We start from the raw sequence: 14,222 nt of genomic DNA, 5'->3' as shown, positions 1-14,222 counted from the left end.
TCGGGGCCCGGAGCATGGCGCGCGGCCTCTCGCGTCCTGGCCGCCCACGAACGCCGGGCTCCAGACTCCGCGCTCGCCGCGCTCTCCGCACCTTCCGCTCGCGGCGGCGGCAGCAGCGGCAGCGGCTCCCGTTTCGGCTGCGGGTCGGCTCCCGCTCGGGCTCCGCTCGGCGCCGGGTCCCCGCAGCTCCCTCGGTCTGTCGGGGAGAGGAGGCAGCCTCCCTCCCTTCCTCCGGCGCCCGCCGCCTGCACCGGGGTAACCATGGAGACGGGCACACCCAGGCAGGGCCGCCTCCTTAAAGGGACAGGCCTCCCGCCTAGGGATCCCCTCCCCTTGGGACCTCGGTGGGGGCAGGGGAGGCGGCGGCCCCCCTACCCCCGCCGAGCCTGCTGCCCGAGCCGCCCCAAGCCGCCCCGCCCGCCCCTCGGAGAAGACCGGCGAGCGCCTGGTCCCGCTCGGGCTGACTCAGCGCAGGGGCGAGGCGTCTTTCTCTGCAGCATGGGGGTTCGCACAGAGCCTCGCAGACTCTCCTCCCCCGGAGCGACCAGAGGAGAACTCCGGCGGGGGGGTGCGTGGGGAGGGGGGGGGCTCTGTGTTTTAGAAGACGCTTTCCCCGAGGAAAAAATGTAAAGGGAAAGGGGGCTGGGCGGCGGTGGGAGGTGGGGAAGGCAGGCAGAGGGACCCCAACTGTACGGGAAAGTCTAAAAGGAGATGGGCTGGAGGGTGTCTAAACGCAGCTTCTGGGCATCCAAGCCTTTGTCAGCCTCAACTTGACCCTCGTCACTGGGAGGTGCAGCTGCAGACAGGAGCTATCAGGAAACGGGAGGGTGGGTAGCCCTGGAAGTAAGGTTGAGACGCTCTCGGTGAGTGCCGGTGGTGGTGGTGGGTGTGTGTACGGAAAGGGTGTGGGATATTTCTACTCTTTGTCACCTTTTGCCTCTCAGGCAGCTCCCGAGGGTCAGGTTGCAAATACAGCGGACGGGTAGGACGTCAGACACTGGGAGAACTTCTTAGCCTCGTGCGTGCGGATCCCTGGCGAGCGAGCAAGCGGGGAGTGAGAAGGACCCGGCCAACGCTGCCCCAACTCCTCGAGTCCCCCAGAGTAGCGGGCTCTGCGCTGCGGGGGGAGCGGTGGCTGCAGGGACCCCCTCCCGTGAGAGGGTGGGAGGAGGGGCCGGGCGGGGCCGAGCGGAGCGGGGCCGGGGCGGCAGTGTGTAGCTTGTCTCCGCGCTGCGTCGGTCCCCCCGGCTCGCTCTGCCAGCGCCGCTCCTCCTCCCTCCCACGATTTGCCAGCGAGCGCGGCTACCGCCCGCGCCCAGAGGAGCCGCCGGGGCCAAAGCAGCAATTTGTTCCCCAACGGGTGAAGCGGGAGGCCCAGCACCCCCGCCCCTCAAAGAAACACATCCACAGCCACCAGCCTCGGAAAGAAAGGAGTGTCGCCCGCTCCACCCACCCCTCGTCAGCGACACGGGCCAAAGCCCCAGGCACCTGTATTTAAATGAGCTGGTGCTTTAGGAGGAAAGGGAGGAAGCGTCCTCCTCCCCAGGTCCTCTGAATCCTGGAATCCCGCTCCCAGGAAGAAAGACCCCAAGGAACCAACCTGTTCCCCACGCCCACCTCCACAAGCAAAGTCAGCCCTCCTCCAGCCCATCATCACACCCTCCATGCCAAGTTCAAGCATTCTGCTAGGAGAGGGTGCTGTTTGATAGGAGTCCGCTCGCTTGGAGACCAGACCAGGAGGTGGTTGAAAGCACACAATTTGGTTTGACTATAGTCCTGCCACTTGCTGCGTGATTTTCATTCGGGACCCAATTTTCTCCTTTGTGAAATGGAGATAATAAATAATAACGACCTCAGAGGGTTGTTAGGAAGATTAAATGAGTAAAGGACTTAGAACAGTGTGTGACGTTTGCATCATGTAAATGTTTATTATCTGATTTTGAATCTCATAGAACCCCTATGAAATAAGGTAGATGCTACTTACACTCCACTCACAAATGAAACAGAGGAAGAGAGACAGAGAAAGAATGGGAGAGGGAGAGAGGTTTGCTCACAGTAACCGAGCTGGTAACTGGCAGAACTAAGGTTCCAACCATGACAATCTTCCAAACCCAGGTCCAGAGTCTGCTTCACTGCAGCACAGCCGTCCCCACCGAGGACCCAGAAAGAGCTTAAGGTTAGCTGGGGACCGGTTATCTGGGTTGTAAATCAGATCCAGGTGGCCTTCCAGTTGCCTGGTGTAAGTGCCAGGTGTTTAGGCTTTCGGGCTTCCAGCTTTTCAGCCTGGGCTGGTCTTGGTTCTTAAAGACAGTGGTTTGGACATTAAGACAAACCCAAACCAGACACCTTGGGTCGGTGTGAGCAGGCAGTAGATGGCATGTGGGGGTGCCCCCAAAGAATTAGTAGTTTACATTTATTGAGCATTGGGTGCCAAGCACCGTGCTGAGGCAGAGGCGCTACATTTCTAAGATGCACCGCCTCCTCCTGCAACTCCAGCCTATTTTGGCACCCTAGTCCCCCCAATACTAGAAAATATACTAACCTTTATTGAATGTTATGATCACTCTTCTTATCCCAGAATGAAACAATAATGTTTTGGTCTTCAAATCCCTTTCCCCACTGCCCTTCAAAGAATTTGTGGGAATGTGAATATAGGGTGGGGGTTGCAGCCACTGCCCAAGTCCTTCCTCTGAACTGACCGGGTTTAAGATGCCCCTTCAGCCCAGAGGCAAATTTTCAGGCATAGAGCCTCCCGCTCTCTTCCATCTTTCACTTCACCTTGTCCCTCAGGTCTTCCTCTCAGCTAACACTAACAAATTCCATGCCTCCTCCTTCCACACTTCCCTCACTCCCCCCGCCCCAATACAGAACAGTGTGTGACATTTGCATCATGTAAATGTTTATTATCTGAGGGGCAGGGACTCACATTTAGGAGACCAGAGAATGGGGGTTGGGGAGGAGCTGAGAAGTGAACAGGGTACTGGGAGGTCAGGGAGCATCTTTCCTCTCTCATTCCCCCAACTCTTGACCCATTATTGGGCTACGGTGGGAAGTCACAGGGAGGGGAAGGTTGAGGGGGAGCCCTGTTCAGAGACAGCTCAAAGCCATTGTCAAAAAGAAGAAACTCGGGAGCCTGCATTTTGGAGCTGCCGTGGGAGGCCTGTGGGAGTATTATCTACAAAAGGAACTAAGAGAGAGAGAAGAGTGAAGCAAGGGAAAAACCGCTCAAGACACAAAAGATGGAAAAAGCACCCTGCCCCCCAGAGCGCAGGCAGAGTCACTGTGTGCAGGGGGTGAGAGCAGGTGGCTGTCGAGGAACAGAGCCCAGGGGCCCCTCCCTTCTCCTCCCCTCTTCCCACTCTCTTCCTCCTTTCTGGAGGTCCCCAGGTCTGTTTCCAGCCTTGCTCTCTCAGCCAATGGGGCAGGTTCTGCTTCTAAGGCTGTGGTGAGCGATGGGAATCTTAGCCTTTCAAGCCAGACCAGTCTGGACTTGAATTCTAGCTCTTCCACTAATGACCTTGGGTGGCAATAGGAGTGGGGTGGGGGTGGGTGTTAATTTGTGAAATGATCTTTCCTTAAAGGATTGTTGAGTGAGATGAACTAAGTGGTTGGGATTGTTATCAAAGTCCTCCTAAGTGCTTGCCCTGGGAATGCAGAAATGAGCTCAGGATGAAGCTTCACTGAAGGTTCGCCATCTCAGAACAAACAAACATTCTGGAAAACTTCGAGGCCTCCACTACTTGGCCACTCCTTGGCTGTGTCATTCTAGGTCATTCCTTTTCTGTCAGTGGAGGATCCTAGCTGTTGTTGAGTAAACCACAATACATTTTCCAACAAGGGAATCCTGGAAGATACATGGTTTTACTTACAGATCTGCAAACTGTTGTGGATCATATGGCTAGGAAGTGGAGGAACCAGATGCGAATCATGATTTGACTAGGTCGACAGGAGTTTGTTACTGTGCCATATTGCTGGGGTGCTTTGTCCTGTCCTTTGGTAAACAGCCTTTTCAAAGGGGACGGTATGGTCATTTTGACGGGAGGTCACATAGTGACCTGTAGCGAGTGCCCACAGTGCCTGGCAACCCGGACCTCGAACCACGAGCCCCATCAGCCCTGTGGGGAGGGGAACCCACTGCAGTCCTGCCTGTGGCAGGCAGGGGAGTGAGTATGAGAAATCTCAATCTCAATCTGCGTGTTCTAGCAACACCAGAAAACGGATTTGTTTGAAATCCAGTTACAGGGAAAGCCTAACTGGGTTAAGTTGAAGAGAGACATAAAAAGGAGACCTGACTTTTCCCTGAGGAATCAGAGTGGGTGGTATTTGTTCCTGCTGTTTTGACGGCAGTGAAGGGGCGGGTGGGCTGGAGAACAGTTGCGCTGGTGGTAGTGACGGTGGGTGAGTTTCCTCACCCAGAAAGATCTTCAGATAATGTTTCCCCCTTGGTTAAGGAGCAAAGTAGGTGACAAAGCTGCCTCAGCACCTGGGTGGAAATAACGCTCCCTGACTCTCCCCTGGGAAACCCCAGCTTCAGCCTCACTCCTGCACGCTGCTGCAAGGGTGACTGTTTACCCGCGTGAACGCCATCAGCCTCTGGCCTACCCCGCCCAGGAGCTCAGAAACTGGGGATGAGGGTGTGCTTTTCCGACACGTATGGCAGACAGACAAGAGGGCACAGAGCTCACCATGCTGGGGGGATACGCGCTCAGGAGAAAACCTACAGAAGGAATAGGATAACTGAGCCACTATTATTTTTTTGGTTAATAAGTCTGTCTGGCTGGAAATAGGGGAAGTCTTTTATACACTTTTTAACGGGGCAGGAGAGACAGAAGAGCAGAAGAATTATGGTAAGTTCAATTTGTCACAGGTTAGCTTAGACACCAGGGTACTGTTGTGCAGCACCTGGCTAGATACCTCCTCTCACCCATCCATGGAGTAGTTGCCGCTGTGTCCACTTTACAGTTCAGGAAGCGGTTCAAAAATGTTATTTGCCCAAGGTCAGTCGGACACAGAGCTACCTGACTGAAGCCAGAATTAAAATCCAAGTGTATGTCTCAAAAGTCCAGGGTCTTTCCACCTTACCATACTGCGTAGCCACCACGCATGGCTTCCAAGAGTTTAAGGAAGAGCTGAGAGCTCTGTTTCCTTCACCTGCCAAGTGGCTGAAGAAAGAGCTGGAATCATTTGTCTATGCCTCAGAACTCAGCATAGTTCCCAGCACACAGTAGGTGCCTCAATGTTCGAAGGAAACAACGTGCTCGGGTGGCTCACGCAACCGAAGTCAAACTTGATTGATTTAAAAGTTCCCTTCTTCTGGCTACCAGGATTATGGTCTGGTACTCTGAACTGGCTAAAACAGTGATGAAACGGCTCCTTGGTTGGTGACCTCACAATATGTGCTGATTTGAACGACTTTTTCTTCCATGAAGTATGCTACCTCACGGATACAACCCCTACTAGGTGGGACAAGAAGGTGGGATGAATCCTGTAAAGTAGGCAAGACAAATCTTCATTTTGTTAGGTCAAATGGCAGAATTTCCAGTGGGTAACAAGTCATGACTTTACTGATAACCAATAAGTATAGGTCAGTTCACAGACTGATTAACCATGCATGCTGGGTTTTCCAGGTCACCTCCAACCTAAAACAGTTTATCTTGCTCTTCCCAACACATACATCATCATATGACTGTACCCTGGGTTGGGATTCCGAAATATGAGGTCACCCTACCTATAAACCACTGAACAAAAGGCCTGACCACCCCTTGGTATAGTCCTACTGTAAGCCGAGGACCCAGGCCTTAGCATAGTGCTTCTTCCGTTTTACTCATACCAGACAGGATGGCTCTTTCATGCGACACTACCTAGTATTGTTTTATTCAATGCGTCAGTTGCCCCAACTAGTTTATCAGCCCATGAAGGGCTGTATTTTACTTATCTTTACCTCTCCTTAGCTTCCAGCTCAGCAACTGTACAAAGCACAGTTGGTGAGAGTATAAATCCAAGCATCTTTAAGAGAACTTACCAATAACCATATGGCCCAGCAATTCCATCCTAGGAATCTGCCCAATAGATATACTCTCACAAGTAAGAAATGATATATGTATAAGATGCTCATTTCAGCAATACTTAAAAACTGAAAACTATCATTAAAGACTGGTTAAACTAATTATGATGAGTTTATACAATGGGATACTGTGCAACCACAGAAAGAACAAGGTATATTTATGAGTACTGACATGGAAAGAGATCTCAGTGGTGTATATTCTTATGAGGTATGTGTGCTAATATAGAAGATCTCCAGAAGGGTCCACAAGAAACTTAACAGTGGCTGCCTCTGGGGAAGGGACAAATAGTCCAGAGTGGGGTGGAGGCTTATTTTTTACCATATAACCTTTTGAACTGCTTATAGATTTTTTCCTTTTTACCATTTACATATATTGATTTTCTTAAAACAAATACTAGCTATAAAAAGAGGACAAGTGAAAAAAGCAAGCTATAGAGGAGTATGCATAATATGATTCCCATTTATGTAAATGAAAGAAAAATACATATTTGCATGTTTGGATTTGGAAAATTTGTGGAAAGATATATAAGAAACTTATCAGTGATTTCTTCCCAGGAGTGAGACCAGGTAGGGGAGGATTTTTTAATTTCCATCATGTATCCTTTTTAAAGGTTAAAAAGAAAAAACCATACAGCTTTTTCAAAAAATGAATTTTAAAAATTGCCATAAATAAGGGGCCTAGGAAGTATTTGGTGTTCCTAATGAAGCCACGCTAATTTAAATTTTCTCTCTCAAGTGGTATACAACTGACAGTGCTAAACCACCTGAAGTTTCAGTCCTATGTTTAGGCTGCGAAAAGGGCAAGACACTGATCTTTAAGAGGAAGGGGAAAGGAAGGGAAATGACAATTAGGCAGGGCACCTCTGAACACAGTGGGCACAGCCCAGGGCACAGAGCCTCCCTTCTCTTGGGAAGCCCAGAGCTACTACAGGGAGCAAGAGATGGGCTGTACAATTCAAACTTAAGATAAGCCTAACCTCAGGGTACCTGGGTGGCTCAGTCAGTTAAGCGTCTGACTCTTGATTTCGGCTCAGGTCACAGTTTAGTGAGTTCACAGTTGAGTGATCTCACGGTTTAGTGAGTTTGAGCCCCACGTCGGGCTCCACACTGACAGTGCAGAGCCTGCTTGAGATTCTCCCTCACTCTCTCCCTGCCCCATCCCGCTCCATTCTGTCTCGCTCAAAGTAAATAAGCTTAAAAATTGCCTTAAAAAAAAAAAAAAGATAAGCCTAACCTCTCTTCACTGGAAGAAGGTCCAACTGACAAATTTAGGAGAATATCTGAAACATGAAATCCTAAATGAATTATGGCTTAGACATATTATTTTCAAAAAGAACTATTGAATGCATATAGTATCCTTGTTTTATAAAGACAAAACAAAAAGTTAAAAGCCTATATATGCGTGTGTATACGTATATATATGTTCTGAAAAAGGTCTATAAGGATATATCCCAAATTATTGAGTAATTACCCCTGAGGAATAGAAAGGGAGGGTGGAAAACTTTAATTTTTTTCTTTTATAATTGCTATTATTTGACTTAAAAAAAAACTTTAACATTTATTTATTTTTGAAAGAAAGAGAGTGTGAACAGGAGAGGGGCAGAGAGAGAGGGAGACACAGAATCCAAAGCAGGCTCCAGGCTCTAAGCTATCAGCGCATTTTAAACATTTAAACATTTTAAACACTACTTCTGTCATTAAAAACAAAATGTAAAAAAAAAGTGTAATTTTTAAACTTTTTATGATCATACCAAAACATCTTCAAATATTCTTCTATAATGAGGTTTTATTTAATTTTAACATGAAAATGTTTCATTTTTTTTTTAGTAATCTCTACACTTAGGATGGGGCTTGAACTCAATGACCTGGAGATTAAGAGTCATATGCTCTATGGACCGAGCCAGCAAGGTGCTCCTCAACTTCAAGGTGGTTTTGACAAACATGCAGCCTCCCATCTTAGAAGGTCGGTTTGCCTGGATACAGGGATAGACCACATGACCCTTCAAGATCACTTCAATCTCTGGACTTTCTATAAAGTATAGGGAAGCAATTAATCAGAAAAGCAGGGCTTTTCCTGGATACTCAGCAGGTTGATGGTGTTGGACAAATTCCCCAAAATGAGGGGATCAGCCCTTTAAAATGGCTTCCTAGTATTCCTGGACTACTGTTTTCTTTACTGAAAGACACACACACACACTCACTCTCTCTCTCTCTCCCTCTTTCAATCTGTTCAACCAACCTGAACCCTGGCAGCTCAGCTTCAGCCAAAGAGCCAAGGGAAGCCCTGAGGCAGCTAAGTTCTGCACCACTGCCACTTACAGTCTGGGCTTCAGACTCGGGAGAACAAATGCTGGAGAAAGAAAAAGCTCTGCTGTTGCTAAATCATAGATGCTGGGGGTGGGGGCGGGGTGAGGGGTCTGGCCCCACTGCCACCTGCTACATGCAGGAGCTCAATTATACCGTTACACTCACTACTCCTGTCAAGGGACAGGCAGTGGAGGAGAGGGGTTGCTCGGGAGAGCTGCTGGCAACTGTGGTTTTTCTCAACCGGCAAGCTTCCTTTGGAAAGTCACCGTTCCCTACACTAGGAATCTTTTCCCACAAGGAACAGCTGCATTTGCTCATGCTGGCTTCCGCATTTTCATCTGGTTCCGAAGCTAAGCAGTGGACAAATGACTTAGGTCTCTGACATCCTCATTTAAGCCCCGAACAAGCTGTCCGGGTGACTTCTACCCCATGAGGCCCAAAGGAAACCAGAGAATGAAATGAAGTCATTTGCTGCCGTGAAACAAATGTGGGAACATTATGCAGTTGTTTTTATTTTTCCAACTATAAAGACTGGCAATTTGTTGATGGGTAACACCTTAGATTAACACTAATTATATTGCTATAAATTTGGTTGAGGATAAGAATAGGATTCAGGAACAAGGGAGAACAATAACAACAAAAATCTTCAAACATTCTTGAAACAAAGAAACACTTTTTTTTTCCTTTAATTAAATGCTTCTTTCCCACAGACTTCCCTAGACTGGTTTGCAGTCTAAGGCCATAGGAAACGAGGCTTTGGGCATTCTGAAGAGACTGCAGATTAAGCTATGGCGCCAAGCAGGAGACTAAAACCCTGACCTGAGTGTGTCAATCTTAGGCATGTTCTGGAAGCAGAGGCAGATTCTCAAATGTTTCCCAGCGTTCCTTCCTTTTTACCAATTAAATTTCCACTTCTCTGGCTAATTCAGTGTAGTACACAATCCCCTCGCTGCCTTTCCTGGTTATACTGTTGTGTAGAGGGAACCTGCCAGGAACGTGTCGCTTCTGCTTAGGCTGCAAAGGCAACTGGACTAGTTCTGATCCATCTCCTCCTGAGAGCCTCAACAGTAGGGAGTTGCTGAGGAAGGCCTCTTCGGGGAACTGAAAGGTCGGGTGCACTGGGAAGAACATTGCTTACCCTTGGGAAACCTGGCATCGGTTGCCTGTGATTCCTGGTGGAAGTGACCAATCAGACTCAATCTGTACCATTGGGAAAGGTCAAGGGAAAAAACAGCTTCCCCTCCAAAAATGGTAAAGAGGAAATGAGGAGAGAAGAAACCCAAAATATTCAGAATGGCATAAAAAGTGGTATGTGTAAACTTCTTTTTGTTATTATATCTAACTATAAGTTTCCTAAAGTCCAGTTACCAAGTTGAATTGTGTGGGATAGAGGAGAGAGGCCAGTTGGAGCTGCCTTCAAGAGTTCACAGCTTCAAGCTGAGAGGTCCTAGGTTTGCGCTGGGGGAGCCCCTTTTTGAATGAGGGCTTGGGGGGGATGGGCTCCATGCTGGCTCCAGTTCCATTGGTCCCTGCAGAGTGGGCCTGGCCCCGTTCACTAATGTTTCCTGATGCCTGGGATGGAGCATTCTGATACCTGGAACTAGATGAATACCATGAGCTATTTCTGTAACGACCCACACTGTCATGTCGCCCTTGGTTCATGGGGTCATTCGACTTTTGGCCTTGTGGCCTGTAGCTCGGTCCTCCTCGTCTGTTCCCCGGCAATACCTGAGGATAAAAGAATACAATGTTCAAAGAACTCTGGCATTATGGCACTCTGTCTGTTCCAGTTCAGCTTACAGGAGTATTCTTAAAGCCTAAATTGTGGTATCCCATAGTTGGGACTCAGCTCTCTCTCGAGACTCCCAGAATTCTGTCAGCCAATCTAACTTAGCCACTACTCCAGAATTAATGTATCTTCCACTATTTTACCCCACCTTTCATCCCTAGGCTCTCCACTGAAGAGGACTTCACTTTTCTTTAGCTGGACACAAAAAGAAAGCTAAGGAGGAAGAAAGAACACTCTTGGGCTGTTACAAGCCCTTGACTGGGCAAGTATCTTATCACATGCCTGAACTCTGAGGACTGTAAGCCATTTGTAAAGATAATGAACACCTGGAATAATAAAATAAACGTCTTTATAATCTGCTTGGCTATACATTATGAAGCACAGATTAAATCATGCTGCTGTGACATTTAGGACATCTCTCACATTACAACCCAGAAAGCTTATGGCATGTGGTTTTATTTTTGTCCTCCACTTCCAATGTAATACCAGTTCTGCAGGATTGCTAACAGCGCTGCCTTGGATTGCTCTTGTGCATCTTCTTCAAACCAAGAAAAGAACCTCTGGATTATGCTTCAACTCTCTGGTGTTTGCCCTCCACCCCACCAGGTTCACTCTCTCTCCCAGATATATTCGACGCGGTGCTCCTAGGGAGCTGCTGCTTCAGATGCACTCTGATGAACCTGCCACTGTGTACTCATCTACCTCGAGATGGGTGCATGACTCCCACAGTGACTAATTACCAGGCGATACTACCTACAATAGCTAGGACTCCTGCCAACATCAGAAAGTCAGCAGTCTTGGCAACAGGAAGTCTAAGCTAGCTGGTGGTTTGGAACAGAAGTACCAAATGCTTTCTCTGGAACTAACTGGGGCTGGAGGGATTCAAAATAGGTGTGGAATGGCCATAAAGACAGGAAGGTAATGTACTGAGCTGTCAGCAATTAAACTGTGACAGTCTGGTAATTTTTCTCCATAAGTGGCTTGGTGTGGAAGCTAGGTTACCTCTCGATGAGGCTGGTAGGGCCGGCCACTGGAGTTTGCTATGGGTGCAGGAGTTTCTCCTGGTGCCGAGTTTTTCTTGTTAGCACTTGTAAGGCTGGGAGCAGAGGCACAGGTGGAAGAGGAAGCGGCAGAGGCATCACACGGGCTACTCAAGGACATAGACGGAACTGTGCTGCATCGGGATCTGGTTGAGTAGCTGTTCTTTGGATGGGACACTGGACGGAAATAGGAGAAACAGGTTGTCATAGGACAGAAGGGCACGATGGTAAGGTTTTCCCTATTTCTCCACTTCACGATAAGCAATTTGAGACAAAGAACTGTCTACTGGAGTAGTTGTAAAGATATGCTTATAAAAAAGTAACAGGAAGCAAAATCTCCCTCCTGCCCTCTTCCTCCACTCCTTCCAAATCCCTATTGCTTTTTTTTTTTTTCCTTTCAAGTTTTTATTTAAATTCCAGTTAGTGAATCCCCCACTGCTTTGTAAAGGAACTCTTAGAGACAGGAGAACAGTGTAAGATCGGAGTAGTCATTCCCCCACCAACTCATGACTTCTCGGCATTTCCTACTAAACTCCTGGCTGCGGCTCCAGCAGCTGACTAAGCCTAGGAACAATAGTATGGGCCATATGTTCAGTTTCCTATGAAGGAACATTCTGAAGTACAGACTTCACAAAGAAAGAAAAAGGTAGATAGAAAGCTAAATCCCTTTTTAAAAATTTGAATGATGCAAGGTATAAATAATCAGGATTAAATATGAACAGAACTAGTCTTTATAATAAACATGTATCTTCCCAAGGTTCTTTCTGCAAAAATAATCCTCAACTCAAAATATCTGAAAAATAGTAATATATTCACTTCAAATTTTGTCAGAAGTCAATGGCTTAAAACTACCCCTTACTTTTTTTTTTTTTTTTTGGTTTTAAGTCTGGTCTAATGTTGAGTTCACAATCACTGCTCTAGGTCCGATCTTTCACTTTTATACTGACAGAGAAAGAACAAAGGAGCTGAGCTCAGGGTTTGACTGGTGTGCCCCTATAAGCTCTCACCTTAAGGACCGCCCCCCCCCCCCAGCCTTAAAGCTATTATTTAAGCACCTATTATGTGCCAGGAAAGGTAGGTGTTATTATCTCCATTTGGAAGAGGAATAAAATAAAGTTCTGAGAGGTTAATGTAAAGGCAAGGATTCCAGCTCGGTCTGACTCAGAGCTCCCGCTCTTTACACTATGTATCACACACAACTCAACCCAGCAGAAAAGGATGAAAAAATAACATTGCAAATTTAGGGAGCCAGAAAATGCCCATCTTCTAAGCTCAAAGAATCTGCATCCTGTGACTTCTTAAGTATCTCAGAACTGCTTTTCACAAAAGCAAACAAAAACACAAGAGGCATTAAAGCAGAATCAGTGGAGAAGCCAAGCCAAAACTTTAGTCTCGGATCAGGAGACGGAGTCCCCTCCTCACCATCTCCAGCGCCCAGAATCTCTCGCCATCCTACCTTGTCCAAATGACTCAATGTCCTTCTTCAGCGTCTCTACATCACAGGTGAACCGAGCTACTCGTCCCAGGTCCTCATCGTATTTACGCTCACTAACAAAGTGCTGGAGAAAGGACAAAGAAAAGCCTCCAGGTGAGACAGGTGGTATACATGGAATCCATGGCTTCTTATAAACAGATGAAAAAAACTATTTTCCATTGTCTTTTTGTTGCTTCAAATTTTACTAAATGGCCATCATATTGCCTATGCCAGGTGACTGATGGAATTCAGCCATTTTCCTAAGGTTCAAAGGTAAGTCTGTTGGGGAGCTTTATGAAATGCTACCGGATGGCCAAAGCCCATCAGAGATGATGAAGAGAAATTGTAAAGAAAGAAGAAAAAGTTTCCAGTAGAGGGCCATCTTTCCACTGTTGGCTACTCTCCACACTGTTCCATTTTATACAGAAAAGGAGGCAGCAAAAATGCTTGTACGTTACGACAATGATTCCATGTAAATAGAGGGCTTGGTGTTCTTTAATAGGAACCTCCTTAGGCAACCCACTTCATCCCTTTATAAAGTAGGATTTGTTAGTCCTTGAAGTGGGGACAACTTCTTGAGACGGAAAATCATTCATGTGAAAATCCAACCTTGCAAATGAGAAGGGTTTATGCTGCAGGTAATTTAATCCTTTTAAGCAGACTGAGCTGAGAAATAACCAACCCCTTGGGTCAAAACTAACTATCATGTCAGGAATAAAGTGCTTCTGGGGGTGTCTTTCAATAAACAATTTCCAAAGTAGCCTGGAATCTTTTTTTTTTTTTACCCCCAGATGAAAAGGAGGCAAAAAGGAAAAGTTAAAGGCCTACATATCATTTACAAGAATCAAACTCCTCAGAACAGTCCTCTAGCAGGTGGTCTAATTCCACTTTGAATTTTCAAGGGGTATAATCAAAAACATCAGAATCCTTGGGATGGATCTAGAAGCAGTAGATGGTAAAGGAGAAATAAAAATTCCCTGTGAACCCTGAAGTCCTGAGAGTACACTGTGGCTCAGGAAAGCACATGAACCTCTGTAACATAGAGGCTTCAGACATGTAATATCAGTCTGAGAGTAATTCTGAAACAAATTCTAGGGTTTGTTGAGCCAGAGACATAACAAGAATGACGGAAATAACATGATCTGGAAATAAGACATTTAAATTGCACAGCACCCACTTCAGTACACTGAATATGTGGAGAGAAACAGATCCTTAGTCAGCCTGCAGAAATATTTCTAGCAGCTTTTCAACCACGTGGGAAGGAGAACAGATGAAGCCTGTGAGAGCCAGGATTCTCATCTAATTCCAAAGGGGTTTCCGGCTTCTCCCAGATAGTTGAACAAGACTGACTGGCATCTTCATGTCAGTGAAGAAGACTTTCTATAATTTTTAGTATTATAGTTCTAGTTAATCAGAAATGGTAATTTCATACTGGCATCGTTTTGCTATTTCACCCCAATAGCGTCTAAGGGGAGAAGTGAAAGACTGAGTGTGAAAGACTGGGTCAGAATGATAAGGATACCTGGAAGGTCTTAGATGATTTCCCAT

At 46.9% G+C, this 14,222-nt stretch overlaps 1 protein-coding gene across 2 annotated transcripts in view; it reads right to left on the bottom strand.

Moving 5' to 3' along the window:
- Positions 1 to 8,859: 8,859 nt before the first annotated feature.
- SPATS2 (spermatogenesis associated serine rich 2) overlaps positions 8,860 to 14,222 on the bottom strand; it is a 78,193-nt gene continuing 72,830 nt past the window's right edge. For both annotated transcript variants that reach the window (XM_045465637.1, XM_045465638.1), the window contains exons 10-12: positions 12,657 to 12,759; positions 11,163 to 11,377; positions 8,860 to 10,099 (exon numbers count right to left, since the gene is read on the bottom strand). In XM_045465637.1, the coding sequence (XP_045321593.1) occupies positions 9,788 to 10,099; positions 11,163 to 11,377; positions 12,657 to 12,759 (630 nt within the window). In that variant the 3' untranslated portion in view covers positions 8,860 to 9,787. The remainder of the gene's footprint in view (positions 10,100 to 11,162; positions 11,378 to 12,656; positions 12,760 to 14,222) is intronic.

This window comes from Leopardus geoffroyi, chromosome B4, assembly GCF_018350155.1.
Source record: "Leopardus geoffroyi isolate Oge1 chromosome B4, O.geoffroyi_Oge1_pat1.0, whole genome shotgun sequence".
NCBI classification, from domain to species: domain Eukaryota; kingdom Metazoa; phylum Chordata; class Mammalia; order Carnivora; family Felidae; genus Leopardus; species Leopardus geoffroyi.
The sequence above is the reverse complement of the archived record's forward strand: the minus strand, read 5'-3'. Positions and strand labels throughout refer to the sequence as shown.